This window comes from Salmo trutta, chromosome 8, assembly GCF_901001165.1.
Source record: "Salmo trutta chromosome 8, fSalTru1.1, whole genome shotgun sequence".
NCBI lineage: Eukaryota > Metazoa > Chordata > Actinopteri > Salmoniformes > Salmonidae > Salmo > Salmo trutta.
This window is the reverse complement of record NC_042964.1, coordinates 27630395-27647055: the sequence shown is the minus strand read 5'-3', so window position 1 is coordinate 27647055 and position 16661 is coordinate 27630395. Positions and strand designations below refer to the sequence as shown.

At 42.4% G+C, this 16661-nt stretch overlaps 1 protein-coding gene across 2 annotated transcripts in view; it reads left to right on the top strand.

The window, feature by feature from the left end:
- sepsecs (Sep (O-phosphoserine) tRNA:Sec (selenocysteine) tRNA synthase) overlaps nt 1–15654 on the top strand; it is a 35254-nt gene extending 19600 nt beyond the window's left edge. For both annotated transcript variants that reach the window (XM_029760704.1, XM_029760702.1), the window contains exons 10-12: nt 10113–10206; nt 10950–11040; nt 14919–15654. In XM_029760704.1, coding sequence (XP_029616564.1) covers nt 10113–10206; nt 10950–11040; nt 14919–15162 — 429 coding nt within the window. In that variant the 3' untranslated portion in view covers nt 15163–15654. The remainder of the gene's footprint in view (nt 1–10112; nt 10207–10949; nt 11041–14918) is intronic.
- The last annotated feature ends 1007 nt before the right edge of the window (nt 15655–16661 follow it).

Below are 16661 nucleotides of genomic sequence, written 5' to 3'. Positions count from 1 at the left end.
TATTCATAACCCTTGACTGAATTCCAAAATTGATTAAATAGATTTTTTTTCTCACCCATCTACACACACATACCCCATAATGACGAAGTGAAAACATGTTTTTTGACATTTTTGCAAATGTATTTAAAGTTAAATACAGCCATATCTTATTTACATAAGTATTCACACCCCTGAGTCAATACTTTGTTGAAGCACCTTTTGACGGTGATACCGAAGACGACTCAAAGCTGTTATGTCTGTATCAGCTTTGCACATCTGGATTTGGGGATTTTCTCCCATTCATCATTGCATATTTCCTTAAGCACTGTTAAGTTAGGATCAGCAGTGAACAGCAATCTTCAAGACTTTCCACAGATTTTCAATGGGTTTCAAGTCTGGGCTTTGTCTGGGCCACTCAAGGACTTTCACATTCTTGTTCTGAAGCCATTCCAGCTTTTTTTTGGCTGCATGCTTGGTCATTGTCCTGTTGGAACACATATCTTCACCCCCAGTCTAAGGTCGTTTGCACTCTGAAGCAGGTTCTCATCAAGGATTTGCCTGTACTTGGCTCCATTCATTGTACCCTCTATCTTTACCAATCTCCCAGTCCCTGCCACTGAAAAGCATTCCCATGGCATGTTGCTGCCACCACTATGCTTCACGGTAGGGATGGTGTTAGACGGTGATGAATTCCTGTGTGAGGAAAGGTCATACTCTACGGATGTTGTAGAGCATGAACCTGAAGGAACAAGTCACTGCTTTGATGTTTGCAGAGAACAACAGGGTATTGTTCAGGGTCACGCCAAGTTTCTTTGCACTCTCAGAGGGGGACACCATGGAGTCGTCAACTGTGATGGTTAGGTCCTGGGCAAGCTGAGATGTCTACCAGGCACACAGAGATGCGTGTCGCCACCTGGGTGTCAGAAGGGGGGGAGGGAGAAAAATAGTTAAGTGTCACCCACATAGCAATGATAGGAGAGACCATGTGAGGATATGAAGGGCCAAGTGACAATGTGAAAAGAGGAGAGTGCCTAGAACCGAGCCCTGGGGGACACCAGTAGAACGAGCAAGTGGTGCAGACACAGATCCTCTACAAGCCACCTGGTAAGAACGACCTGCCAGGTAGGATGTAATCCAGGAGTGTGCAGAGCCTGAGACACCCAACCCTGAGAGGGTGGAGAGGAGGATCGAAGGCAGTTGATAGATCTAGGAGGATAAGAACAGAGGAGAGAGTGTCAGCTTTGGCAGTGCGGAGAGCCTCTGTGACACAGAGGAAAGGAGTCTCAGTTGAGTGATCTGCCTTGAAGTGGGACTAGTTAGGGTCAAGAAGATCGTTCTGAGAGAGATAACTAGAGAGTTGGTCAGAGACAGCACACTCAATTGTTTTGGAAAGAAAAGAAAGAAGGTATACCGGTCTGTAGTTTTTGACATCAGGGGTTGAGTTGGTTTCTTGAGGAGGGGCCAACTTGAGGTCAGAAGGTACGCAGTCAGTGATCAAGGGATGAGTTGATGAGCGAAATGAGGAATGGGAGGTCTCCAGAGATGATTTGGAAAGGGAGGAGGGGATGTAGTCAAGTGGGCAGGTTGTCGGGCGGCCAGACATCACTAGTCGCAGGATTTCATCTGGAGGGAGAGGGGAGAAAGAGGTCAAGGCCACAGGAGGCTGCTGAAGGGAGAACGGCTCATAATAATGGCCGGAACGGTGCAAATGGAATGGCATGAAACACCTGGAAACCATGTGTTTGATGTATTTAATACCATGCCACTTATTCCGCTTCAGTCATTACCACGAGCCCGTTCTCCCCAATTAAGGTGCCACCAGCCTCCTGTGGTCAAGGCATATGGCAAAATCAACTGTTCACAGGAGACAGAGTGAGTCAGGCCTTCATGTTCGAATTGATGCAATGAAACCACTACTAAAGGACACCAATAATAAGAAGAGACTTGCTTGGGCCAAGAAACACGAGCAATGGACATTAGACCGGTGGAAATCTGTCCTTTTGGTCTTATGAGTCCAAATTTTAGGTTTTTGGTTCCAACTGCCATGTCTTTGTGAGATGCAGAGTAGGTGAACGGATGATCTCCACATGTGTGGTTCCCACCGTGAAGCATGGAGGAGGAAGTGTGATGGTGTGCTTTGCTGGTGACACTGTCTGTGATTTATTTAGAATTCAAGGCACACTTAGCCATGCTGGATATCACAGCATTTTGCAGCGATACACCATCCTATATTAGTGGGACTATCATTTGTTTTTCAACAGGACAATGACCCAACACACCTCCAGGCTGTGTAAGGGCTATTTGACCAAGAAGGAGAGTGATGGAGTGCTGCATCAGATGACCTGGCCTCCACAATCACCTGACCTCAACCCATTTGAGATGGTTTGGGATGAGTTGGACCGCAGAGTGAAGGAAAAGCAGCCAATAAGTTCTCAGCATATGTGGGAACTCCTTCAAGACTGTTAGAAAAGTATTCCAGGTGAAAATGGTTGAGAGAATGCCAAGAGTGTGCAAAACTGTCAAGGCAAAGGGTGGCTACTTTGAAGAATCTTTGTTTAACACTTTTTTTTGGTTACTTCATGATTCCATATGTGTTATTTCAAAGTTTGACTTCTTCACTATTATTCTACAATGTAGAAAATAGTAAAAACAAAGAGAAACCCTTGAATGAGTAGGTGTGTCCAAACTTTTGACTGGAACTGTATTATAATAGATGTGGCCTAAAAACGAGATTAAATTAACAATAGTGTGATGGGTGTCAGTATTATTAATTGTAAAATTGAGAATGAAGAGACTGATGACCAGCGCTGTGTTCATTGACAAAGAAAAGAATGGAGCTTACCAAGTAAGCTCTTCTTCCATATCATCCTACAGAGGTCCATGCAGGCCAGATGTTTTGATTGCTATACCCTATCAAAAAGAGCAGATTCCAAGGTTTCTAATGAACCTGTTTTTGCCAAACAACATCATCATCAAATCAAAGTTTATTTGTCACATGCTCTGAATACAACAGGTGTAGACCTCACAGTGAAATGCTTACTTACAAGCCTCAACCAACAGTGCAATTTCTAAGGAAAAAATAGGTATTAGGTAAACAATAGATAAATAAGACATAAGTAAATAAATAAAGACAGTAAAATAACAGTAGCGAGGCTATATACATGTGGTACTGGTACAGAGTCAACATGCAGGGGCACCGGTTAATCGGGCTGATTGAGGTAATATGTACATGTAGGTATAGTTAAAGTGACTATGAATAGATGATAAACGGAGAGTAGCAGCAGCGTAAAAGAGGGGGTTGGCGGGACACTATGCAAATAGTCCGGTTAGCCATTTTATTACCTGTTCAGGAGTCTTATGGCTTGGGGGTAAAAGCTGTTGAGAAGCCTTTTGGTCCTAGACTTGGTGCTCCGGTACCGCTTGCCATGTGGTAGCAGAGAGAACAGTCTATGACTGGAGTGGCTGGGGTCTTTGACAATTTTTAGGGCCTTCCTCTGACACCGCCTGGTAAAGAGGTCCTGGATGGCAGGCAGCTTAGCCCCAGTAATGAACTGGGCCGTTCGCACTACCCTCTGTTGTGCCTTGCGATCGGAGGCCGTGCAGTTGCCATACTAGGCAGTTATTCAACCAGTCAGGATGGTCTCGATGTTGCAGCTGCAGAACCTTTTGAAGATCTGAGGACTCATGCCAAATCTTTTCAGTCTCCAGAGGGGAATAGGTTTTGTCGTGCCCTCTTCACGACTGTCTTGGTGTGTTTGGCCATTCTAGTTTGTTGATGTGGACACCAAGGAACTTAAAGCTTTCAACCTGCGCCACTACAGCCCCGTTGATGAAAATGGGGGCGTGCTGAGTCCTCTTTTTCCTGTAGTCCACAATCATCTCCTTTTGTCTTGATTACGTTGAGGGATAGGTTGTTATTCTAGCACCACCCGGCCAGGTCTCTGACCTCCTCCCTATAGGCTGTCTCGTCGTTGTCGGTGATCAGGCCTACCACTGTTGTGTGGTCTGCAAACGTAATGATGGTGTTGGAGTTGTGCCTGGCAATGCAGTTGTGGGTGAACAGGGGGTACAGGAGGGGACTGAGCACACACCCCTGAGGGGCTCCAGTGTTGAGGATCAGTGTGGCAGATGTGTTGCTACCTACCCTTACCACCTGGGGGCGGCCTGTTAGGATGTCCAGGATCCAGTTGCAGAGGGAGCCGTTTAGTCCCAGGATCCTTAGCGTAGTGATGAGCTTTGAGGGCACTGGTGTTGAACGCCGAGCTGTAGTCAATGAATAGCATTCCTCACGTAGGTGTTTCTTTTGTCCAGGTGGGAAAGTGCAGTGTGGAGTGCAATAGAGATTGCATCATCTGTGGATCTGTTTGAGAAACCCTGGAGTAGGTCTAGGGTTTCTGGGATAATGGTGTTAATGTGAGCCATTACCAGCCTTTCAAAGCACTCGATGGCTACGGACATGAGTGCTACGGGTCTGTAGTCATTTAGGCAGGTTACCTTAGTGTTCTTGGGCACAGGAACGACAGTGGTCCGTTTGAAGCATGTTGGTATTACAGACTCAATCAGGGACAGATTGAAAATGTCAGTGAAGACATCTGCCAGTTGGTCATCACATGCCCGGAGCACATGTCCTAGTAATCCGTTTGGCCCAGCGGCCTTGTGAATGTTGACCTGTTTAAGGTCTTACTCACGACGGCTACGGAAAGCGTAATCACACAGTCGTCCGGAACAACTGATGCTGAAATGCATGCCTCAGTGTTGCTTGTCTCGAAGCGAGCATAGAAGTGATTTAACTCGTCTGGTAGGCTTATGTCACTGGGTAGCTTGCGGCTGTGCTTCCCTTTTGTAGTCTGTAATAGTTTGCAGGCTCTGCCACATTCAACGAGTGTCGGTGCCGGTGTAGTACGATTCAATCTTAGTCCTGTATTTGCGCTTTGCCTGTTTGATGATTTGTCGGACGGCATAGCAGGATTTCGAATAAGCTTCCGGGTTAGTCCCGCACCTTGAAAGCGGCAGCTCTACCCTTTAGCTTAGTGCGAATGTTGCCTGTAATCCATGGTTTCTAGTTGGGGTATGTACATACAGTGACTGTGGGGACGATGTCCTCGATGCACATATTGATGAAGCTAGTGACTGATGTGATGTACTCCTCAATGCCATCGCAAAACAGTCCTATAGATTAGCATCTGCTTCATCTGACCACTTTTTTTATAGACCGAGTCACTGGTGCTTGCTGCTTTCATTTTTGGTTGTAAGCAGGAATCAGGAGGATAGAATTATGGTCAGATTTGTCAAGTGGAGGGCGAGGGAGAGCTTTGTACGTGTCTCTGTGTGTGGAGTAAAGGTGATATAGATGTTTTTTCACCCTCTGGTTGCCCATTTAACATGCTAATAGAAATTTGCTAACACTGATTTAAGTTTCCCTGCATTAAAGTCCCTGGCTACTAGGAGCGCCGCCTCTGGGTGAGCAGTTTGCTTTTTTCCTTATACAGCTGACTCAGTGCAGTCTTAGTGCCAGCGTCCGTCTGTGGTGGTAAATAAACAGCCACGAAAAAATAGATAAACTCTCTTGGCAATTTTCTTTTTACATTTTAACATTTTATTTCACTTTTTATTTAACCAGGTAGTCCAGTTGAGAACAAGTTCTCGTTTACAACTGCGACCTGGCCCAGATAAAGCAGAGCAGTTCGACAAAAACAACACGAGTTACACATGGGATAAACAAACGTACAGGTGCAGTGATCGGTAAGCTGCTCTGACAGCTGATGCTTAAAGTTAGTGAGGGAGATATGTTTCCAGCTTCAGTGATTTTTGCAATTCGTTCCAGTCATTGGCAGCAGAGAACTGTAAGGAAAGACGGGAGATAAGAGATACGGCGGAGCTATACCTAGCAAAGCCTTATAGATGACCTGGAGCCAGTGGGTTTGGCGACGAATATGAAGCGAGGGCCAGCCAATGAGAGCATACGGGTTGCAGTGGTGGGTAGTGTATGGGGCTTTGGTGACAAACGGATGGCACTGTGATGGACTCCAATTTGCTGAGTAGAATGTTGGAGGCTATTTTGTAGATGACATCGCCGAAGTCAAGGATTAGTAGGATAGTCAGTTTTACGAGGGTATGTTTGGTAGCATGAGTGAAGGAAGCTTTGTTGCGAAATACGAAGCCAATTCTAGATTTAATTTGGGATTGGACATGCTTAATGTGAGTCTGGAAGGAGAGTTTGCAGTCTAGCCAGACACCTAGAATATGTGGACAACTACAAATATCTAAGTCAGAACCGTCCAGAGTAGTGATGCCGGGCGGGTGCGGGCAGCGATCGATTGAAGAGCATGCATTTAGTTTTACTAGCATTTAAGAGCAGTTGGAGGCCACGGAAGGAGTGTTGTATGGCATTGAAGCTGGTTTGGAGGTTTGTTTACTCTTCTGGCCCTTTGGACCCTGTGTTCAGAATGTTGTCTGTGTAGAGGTGGATCAGAGAATCACCAGCAGCAAGAGCGACATCATTGATATATGTAGTCAAAAGAGTCGGCCCGAGAATTGAACACTGTGGCACCCCCATAGAGACTGCCAGAGGTCCCAACAACAGGCCCTCCGATTTGACACACTGAACTCTATCTGAGAAGTAGTTAGTGAACCAGGCGAGGCAGTCATTTGAGAAACCAAGGCTGTTGAGTCTGCCGATAAGAATGTGGTGATTGACAGAGTCGAAAGCCTTGGCCAGGTCGATGAAGACGGCTGCACAGTACTGTATTTTATCGATGGCGGTTATGATATCGTTTAGGACCTTGAGCGTGGCTGAGGTGCACCCATGTCCAGCTCGGAAACCAGATTGCATAGCGGAGAAGGTACTGTGGGATTCGAAATGGTCGGTGATCTGTTTGTTCACTTGGCTTTCGATGTTTAGGCTACTGATATTTTCTTAATTGACCGCGCATCTTACTGACCGTGCGTCTCGGTGGTTTGGGTATTTTATTTGTCAAAAATACACTTACTGTGTTCCAACGCACATGCTTTTTGTTTCATAGTTGTAACAAAGGCATCCAACCTTTTTACACGCTGTATATCCTACAGTAACAAAGTAAGGAAAATGTAATGTAATGTTCTTTCAAATATTTAGATTTAACATTCTGTTTCCTAAGACCTATATAAACACAACCAAATGACATTGGCACGAAGGGGGGGAGGGCAGGGGGTCCGACTTCATGCTGCTTTGAGGATGAAATGCTCAACGTTTTTGTGTTCTATGATATTTGTCTCAAGGCACTGCTAGAGTGTAAAATACACATATTTAGGAAGAATCAGGGACAGGTGGGTTCAATGTTTTTATTGAAATTAAGTTCTTGACCGTCTTGGCGGTTCTAGTGTTAAATGCTTAATAAAAATGGAGGGCAAATGTATCTTTGTCATATAAACCATATTGCTTATAGTAAATTACAATGGATTAAGAGCTATTGCTCATTTTTATATTTATTTAACCTTTATTTAACCAGGCAAGTCAGTTAAGAACAAATTCTTAAATAAAAATTATTCCATTGGTCGTTCCCCACCCAGAAGACCCCTCCCTCCCTGTAATGGAGTCTCTTAGCAGGTATTACAAAATTAACTAAAACAAAATAACCAACAAAAATGTTAGACCTGGATAAGTCGGGGTGGGTAATGAAGAAAACAACCCGAAAAAGTAAATATAACAACAGATATGCAAGCCTAAACAGTCAAATAGCATACTGTAGCTGTAGGCGCACAACAGGCCCAGCATCATCCGGGTTAGGGGAGGGTTTGGTCGTGGTAGGCCGTCATTGTATACTACCCACCACTGCGACCTGTATGCTCTCGTTGGCTGGCCTTCGCTTCATAATCGTCGCCAAACACATTGGCTCCAGGTCATCTACAAGACCCTGCTAGGTAAAGTCCAAAATTATGAACACCATCAATCTTATACTTTTTAACTATTTGGTCTTTAACCTTGCAACATCATTGGAACATCATTCCACCTGCCAATCAACATTGTCTCTCAAAGTTTGGTTGTGGCTGGCTAATCCCTTGTTGTACAGACTAGTATGGCAAGCAAGCAATTGTGAGAATGCATTTCATATAATGGAAAGGTTAATGCCTACTTACATGTTTGCATCAATTGCCCGACTCTTTGAAAGTAGTGTAATGATTATATATTGCATTTGCGTACGTGATGAATGATGATCGCTGGCAATTAACTGCAGTGATGGATTATTACCACATATCATGGAATACCTGTGTGTACGTCTATAAGGAAAAATGGCATGGAATTATATGATATGGATGGTTGAAACAATAGAAAGCTAGGGTGATGTATTTATCTGAAAAATGGGTAAAATTTGGAAGTATATATTTCTCTAGCACATCAAAGTTATGTTTGTTGTGTTGAGATTCACGCCCGGTAAAAACCCTAGTCTATTGCGCAATATATTCCAAAATTCTAACTAAATACACCAGCGACACCATTTAGGAGATACAGATTGTGAGCATAGTGTTTCTGATCGGTTTGACAATTGTCTTCTAATGTATTTGTCTGGCTAAAATGCAATTTTATGCACATTTTGTGCTTGGTTTTCAGAAAAATGTAGCCTATGGAAAATGAAATGAAAAAACGACAAGGTCTAATAGATCTAACTTGTGATGCGTGGATTTGATAGATTTATTCAATGTATTTTCGCTGTTATGAAAATAACTAATGTTAAACCCATGTAGTCAGGCAATCCCGCTCGCTTCAGAGCACATGCCTCACTAGGCTACATGACATGAACGAGCGCGAGTCTCGTGCACTAAATGATGCCAGGTAAAAATGTAAGGATTCTGTGCCTTTCACCGCTGGGAGAGGACTGCAGAGGTTTTATTATGTATGTATTTGGGAAGTGTCTCCCATTCTTCTCTGCAGATTCTCTCAATCTCTGTCAGATTGGATGGGGAGCGTCACTGCACAGCAATTTTCAGGTCTCTCCAGAGATGTTCGATCGGATTCAAGTCCGGGCTTTGGCTGTGCCACTCAAGGATCCTGACTAGTCTCTCAGTCCCTGCTGCTGAAAAACATCCCCACAGCATGATCCTGCCACCACTATTCATTCCAAAGAGTTCAATCTTGTTTCTCATGGAGAGTCTGAGAGTCGTTTAGGTGCCTTTTGGCCTTTTGGCAAACTCCAAGCGGGCTGTCATGTGCCTTTTACTGTGGAGTGGCTTCCATCTGGCCACTACCAGTGGTGGAAAAAGTACCCAATTGTCATACTTGAGTAAACGATACCTTAATAGAAAAGAAACTCACCCAGTGAAATACTACTTGAGTAAAAGTCTAAAAGTATTTTCTTTTAAATATACTTTAGTGTCAAAAGTAAATGCAATTGCGAAAATATACTTTTAAAAGTAAAATTATAAATTATTTCAAATTGCTTATATTAACCAAACTGCACAATTTGTTTGTTTTTGTTAATTTACGGATAGCTAGGGGAACACTCCAACACGAAGCATATGTGTTTAGTGAGTCCGCCAGATCAGAGGCAGTAGGGACAAAATAACCTAAATGTGGAATAAGTCAAGGGGTCTGAATACTTTCCGAAGGCACTGTATACTTGGGATATTGTTTTTCAACAGGAAAAGTTTAAAAAAATTGCTGGATTGTGTCTTTAATGTCAGACCAGGCAAGACTGAACGGGCATTATAAAGAAAGGAAAAGCTGCACACTAGTAGATCCGATGCATTAATCTATTCAACAATCTTTTGACAGCTAAACTGTCTTAATCAGGGTGCATAGATCCCCAAATTTATATTGGTGTATTTATTTTCAAGTGACCTATATTCTGTTTGTAATGAAAAGCGCTATATAAAATACATATTATTGTTATAATGCTAGCACAGTTTGGGAACGGGAGTTAAAAGGAGTGAAAACTAGCAGTTGAGAACTGACTAAATCAGTCTGGTAACCATCTGAGGGACTGGTCAGCATCATCCCAGGGACCGGTGCCGGTCACAGACCTGAGGTTGAGAAACACTGGTCTACGTAGAGGAAAACTGCTAGATAAGTAATAAACAGCCCTCTGCTAAAATAAGGCTGAGGGAGAGAGTGGGAGCGTAATGCTATTTATATCCATCTCTGTTTGCATGGCCTGAAGGAGATGTACACCTACCTGGCACAGGAGCTGAAAAGGCTTGCTGCGGCTCATGGGGAGAGACTGCTGCACACCCCACACAACCCCATATCACTGGGTAAGATACAGCGCACACAACCCCATATCACTGGGTTAGATGCACCCTCACACAACCCTATCACTAGGGAAGATACAGCGCACACAACTCCATAGCAGTGGTTAAGATGCCTCTTACACAACCCTTATCACACTTAAGAATTGCAATACCTCAGATCCAGTAATTTAGGGCTAATCCAGAGATAAGAAATTAGCCCAGAGGTTCATCCAGAGATCTCTGGATTAGCCCTAAATTACTGGATCTGAGGTATTGCAATTCTTAAATCAGAGTAAAGTTGCTTTCACATTACACAATATTCGCCTGAAATTTCATATTGGTACGATATTCTTAGTTTGGGGCATCCTATGGGAATATTGGAGCAAAATGTGTGTGGTGTGAAAGTTTCTACGAATGCTGTCTACATCCGAAATCTAAACATGCTTGATTGACCCCAATGCAAATTTCATTCTACATTACAACTTAGTGTGTAGAGTGAAAGGTAATATATTTCAAAATGTCTATTAGTAGCTATTTTCTCTCCATAGTCAGTCCTTGTAAGCTTGCAATTAATCTAAAGCTTTAACTCCAGTAAAGTTCAAACAAGCTAGCGTATGCATGTCACAGCACTTTTCTGCTCGACGCATGCTGGGTGAATATTGCTTCTATGTCTGTAAAATTGGGGACTTATGACAAAGTAAAACATGTACATTTCCTGTGAATTCCAATGTTGTGTTGACCTTTTGTTTGTGCATGTTTTCATGTAGCCATGTCTCTGGATGGCCTCCAGACACAGAGCAGCAAGTCTGTGACTCAACTGGGCTCCATGCTGTTCACCAGGCAGGTGTCTGGGGCCAGGTAATTATTTAACTAGGCAAATTCTTATTTACAATGAGGTCCTACCCCGGCCAAACCCTAACCCGGGTGACACTGGGCCAATTGTGTGCCGCCCTATGGGACTCCTAATCACGGCCGGTTGTGATACAGCCTGGAATCGAACTAGGGTCTGTAGTGACGCCTCTAGCACTGACATGCAGTGCCTTAGACCGCTGTGCCAAACAAAGTATTTTTCCCCAGCTCAGTGGAGACCAGCGGGACAATTTAATATGTGAGTTGAGGTAGTGGGGGGAGTCTCTGAAGAACCTCTTTGTATACAAAAAGTAGCCAGTGCGGGGCCCTTCTGGTAGTCAGAGACTCCCAGCCAACAGAACTATACAAAATGCAGTGATGTGTAAGAAAATTGTCCCCAGTGATAAAACGCAGTGCTGAGTGATAGAATGAGTCTAAAGGTTTTAAAACAGAGGCTGCCGCATGCATCAAGTACTGGGAGAAGCATTGCTTGAACAATCTTCCTTCTACTTTCCAAAGTGAGGCAGGATTTATTTCTATAAAAGAAACCAATCTTAATTCTGTGCTTTTTTAGTCAGTTTTTCAATGTGTGTTTTAAAAGAGAGTTTATCGTAAATCCAAATACCGAACTACTTATAATGGAGAACTTACTCAATTTGGGCTCCCTTTAATGTGCAAATACACATGTCGTCAGGGTCAATATTACAAGACCTAGAGACAACATAAATGTGGCTTTATTAGGATTTAGAACTAGTTTAAGATTAGTATGCAATTATTTCTTTTTTTAATTGAGTCAAAACCATGATGGTCATGAATGGCCTGCTGCACTGAGTGGGCCCAGGAGTAAATAACTGTATCATCCACGTAGAGATTAATGTTACAGGTTTTAACAGATAGACTAATATTATTTATATAAATCGCGAAGAGAACAGGGCCCAAAATCGACCCCTGCGGCACACCTTTTATAATATTGAGGAAACTGCATTTGATACCGTCAGTAAGCACACATTGTGTCCTGTCCATTAGATTGTTTTTGAACCAATTGCAAGATGCCTGATCTAGGCCTATTTCAGACAACCTTTGAACAAGTATGAAATGGTCAACTGTATCAAACGCCTTTGACAGGTCAATAAATAAGGCTGCACAATGATTTTTATAGTACATCATTTAAGACAAGTGTAGCCGCTGAAACAGTGATAAAACCAGATTGGTGCTCATTAAGAATAGAATGAGAAGGTAAAAAAGTTATAAGCTGAGAGTTGGCGAAGGAAATTGGACGGTAGTTATCCAAGTCAGAAGGATCTTTGTGTAGGGGGAGGACTTGTGCCGTTTTCCAGACTTTGTCAAGTTTAAAATACAACATACAAAATGCATATAAATAAAAATAACAAGTACTGGTAGATAGAACAGTCCAAGTAAACCAAGACAACAGCCATATTTGTAAATTAATAAAGAAAATACAATCCTCAACATGTCTCTTACTAATGTCTTCAAGTGACCAAAAAACACTTGGGAGTCTGATTTTAGGGTATTTTTGAATACATTCCAGTTATGGGCATGTAAAAACTAAAAGCCGGTTTACCTAGGGACAAAAGGGTTTAAAAGAAATTGCCATTCATGGGCGCGAGTGAGGTATTTCTCCTGTATGTCATGAGCGATGTGAGGTAGTATGGTAGTTTCTGCAGGAGAGCTTTGTAAAATATATCCTGGTTTACAGAGGGGTCAGAAGAGTGAAGCACAGTGTCATCAGCATAAAAGTGTTGCTTCATTAAGGAACCAATATCGGTAATATAAAACGTGGACAGAACTGTCCCTAAAATGGACCCCTGAGGAACACCTTTTGTGGCCTCTAGGAATAGTGAAGTTTCAAATGTTATTAGTCGTATGGAATGTGCATGGTATACATGCAAGTTCCTTTTTGACAATGCAACAACAATAAGATATAATGAAATATAAGAATACAAACATAAAGTAAATGGCAGCAACTATACATTAAGATCTATCCGTAAGGTAGTTATTGTACCACTAGAGGACAATCTACGCAGTAAAGTCCACAGTACAATAGTTTTTTTAAATGGTTTTTAAACATTTTTTATCTAAAGAGCATGCAATAACATTATCAACAAAGAAAGCAGCTGAGATGGTACTATGTCCCTGTCTAAATCCTGATTGATACAGTTGATGTCGGAAGTTTACATACACCTTAGCCAAATACATTTAAACTTAGTTTTTCACAATTCATGACATTTAATCCTCGTAAAAATTCCCTTCCACAACTTTGGAAGTATGCTTGGGGTCATTGTGCATTTGGAAGACCCATTTGCGACCAAGCTTTAACTTCCTGACTGATGTCTTGAGATGTTACTTCAATATATCCACATAATTTTCCCGCCTCATGATTCCATCTATTTTGTGAAGTGCGACAGACCCTCTTGCAGCAAAGCACCCCCACAACATGATGGTGCCACCCCCGTGCTTCACAGTTGGGATGGTGTTGTTCGGCTTGCAAGCCTCCCCCTTTTTCCTCCAAACATAACAATGGTCATTATGGCCAAACAGTTCTATTTTTGTTTCATCAGACCAGAGGACATTTCTCCAAAAAGTACGATATTTTTCCCCATGTGCAGGTGCAAACCGTAGTCTGGCTTTTTTTATGGCGGTTTTGGAGCAGTGGTTTCTTCCTTGCTGAGCGGCCTTTCAGGTTATGTCGATATAGGACTCGTTTTACTGTGGATATAGATACTTTTGTACCTGTTTCCTCCAGCATCTTCACAAGGTCCTTTGCTGTTGTTCTGGGATTGATTTGCACTTTTCGCACCAAAGTACGATCATATCTAGGAGACAGAACGCGTCTCCTTCCTGAGTGGTATGACAGCTGCGTGGTCCCATGGTGTTTATACTTGCGTACTATTGTTTGTACAGATGAACGTGGTACCTTCAGGCGTTTGTAAATTGCTCCCAAGGATGAGCCAGACTTGTGAAGGTCTACAATTATTTTTCTGAGGTCTTGGCTGATTTCTTTAGATTTTCCCATGATGTCAAGCAATGAGTTTAAAGGTAGGCCTTGAAATACATCCACAGGTACACCTCCAATTGACTCAAATGATGTCAATTAGCCTATCAGAAGCTTCTAAATCCATTACATCATTTTCTGGAATTTTCCAAGCTGTTTAAAGGTAGAGTCAACTTAGTGTATGTAAACTTCTGACCCACTAGAATTGTGATACAGTGAATTATAAGTGAAATAATCTGTCTGTAAACAATTGTTGGAAAAATTACTTGTCATGCACAAAGTAGATGTCCTAACGGACTTGCCAAAACTATAGTTTGTTAACAAGAAATTTGTGGAGTGGTTGAAAAACTAGTTTAAATGACTCCAACTTAAGTGTATGTAAACTTCCGACTTCAACTGTATGTGTTTAGAATACAGTTCCTGGATAAGGAGGAATGAAGTTGAGTTTATCAAGAGTACATTCAATTGCAACTTTTTATGCATTTTCTTTTTTATTCTGGTCCCACCTAATAGTTTGTGATGAAGCAAGGAAGACAAAAGGAAGGTGGACATATTTTTAAACATCCTCATAAATTATTAATTTGGTCTTTCAGCTGTGATATTTTTTTTCTTCCAAGTGTCAAAGCACCTTGTCCTATTACCACAGGGTTACCTCCTATTTTCCTGGAAGTGAACACATTCATTTTCAATGTTTCAAAGAAATGAATCTGTCATACATTAATTGTATAGCCTAGTACAGCTGAAATAACATTTTCCCCTTTTCAGATATTAATTACCTTTGCATGTTCGTTCAAACAGGAAGCAATTTTCAAACAGGAAGCAAAAGACAATTGCTGCATGCAGAAGGTGTGGTAATGGTAATGTCTGTTTTCAGGGTGGTTGCCCTTGGTAACAAACAGATGGTGAGCGGTCACATGTTCTGTGGCTTCATGTCCCACTCGGAGGCGTACCCACACCCCTATCTCAACGCCGCCTCGGCTGTTGGCATCACACGGGATGACGTGACACTGTGCATCAAAAGACTGGACAAGTGCCTGAAGAGCCTCAGGAAGGAAAGCAGTACAAGAAGTGGTTCACCATTGCCTCTCACAGGCCAGGAGGACCATGCTGGAGAGTGAAGAAAAAGATGTAGGGAAAAAGTGCTCATGTACTTTTTCAGATAGTAACATTTTATGCCTAGTGAAAATCTTCAAACCCCTTCCTTTCACAGTTGTCACATTTTGCTGCCTTAAATTTTAACCTTAAAAAGGATTACAATTACAGGAGTCTTCTCAAATTAATAAAAAACAAAGATTTATTAATTGCATAGGTCTTCACACCTCTTGCTGTGGCATATCTAAGTAAGTTCAGGAGCAAATAAATGTGACAGCTGTGGTGTGAAGACACTGTATATGAGCTTAAACCTGAAATAAGGATTGTTGGTCCATGGAAGTATAGGTCTTCTAAAATGTCACCATTATTAACACGACAATACTGCATTCCAGCGGCACTGTGGAAAACAAGTTCTGTGTGACTAATGCTATTTGCTTGTACAGATTTACACTGATAATTTATCCAATGTCTGTATGAATTGGTTGCATTCACTAAAGACACCACTGATCATAATGACATTGAGGCAATAGTGTGGGTCTGTATACAGTACCTTCAGAAAGTATTCACACCCCTTGACTTTTTCCACATTTTCTTGTTACAGCATGAATTTAAAATGGATGTAAATTTGTTGTCACTGGTCTACACACAGTGCCCCATAATGTCAAAGTGGAATTATGTTTTAGACAATTTTACAAATTTAATAAAAAATGAAAGGGTTGAGCCAATAAGTTTAACCCCTTTGTTAGGGCAAACCTAAATACTTACCCAGAAAGACTCACAGCTGTAATCGCTGCCAAAAGTGATTCTAACGTATCGACTTGGGTGTGAATACTTGCACTAAGTAACCAAAAGTATGGGATACCTGCTTGTCGAACATCTCATTCCAAAATCATGGGCATTAATATGGAGTTGGTCCCCCTTTTCTGCTATAACAGCCTCCACTTTTATGGGAAGACTTTCCACTAGTTGTTGGAACATTGCTGAAGGGACTTGCTTCCATTCAACCACAAGAGCATTAGTGAGGTTGGGCACTGGTGAGTGATTAGGCCTGGCTCGCAGTCGGCATTCCAATTCATCCCATGGGTGTTCAATGGGGTTGAGGTCAAGGCTTTGTGCAGGCCAGTCAAGTTCTTCTAAACTGATCTCGACAAATCGTTAATGTATGGACTTTGCTTTGTGCACGGCGGCATTGTCATGCTGAAACAGGAAAAGGCCTTCCCCAATCTGTTGCCACAAAGTTGGAAGCACAGAATCATCTAGAATGTCATTGTATGCTGTAGCATTAAGATTTCCCTTCACTGGAACTAAGACCAAGCCCGAACCATGAAAAACAGTCCCAGACCATTATTCCTCCTCCACCAAACTTTACAGTTGGCACTTGCATTGGGGCAGGTAGCGTTCTCCTGGCATCCGCCAAACCCAGATTCATCAGTCGGACTGCCAGATGGAGAAGCGTGATTCATCACTCCAGAGAAGGCGTTTCCACTGCTCCAGAGTCCAATTGCCGCCAGCTTTACACCACTCC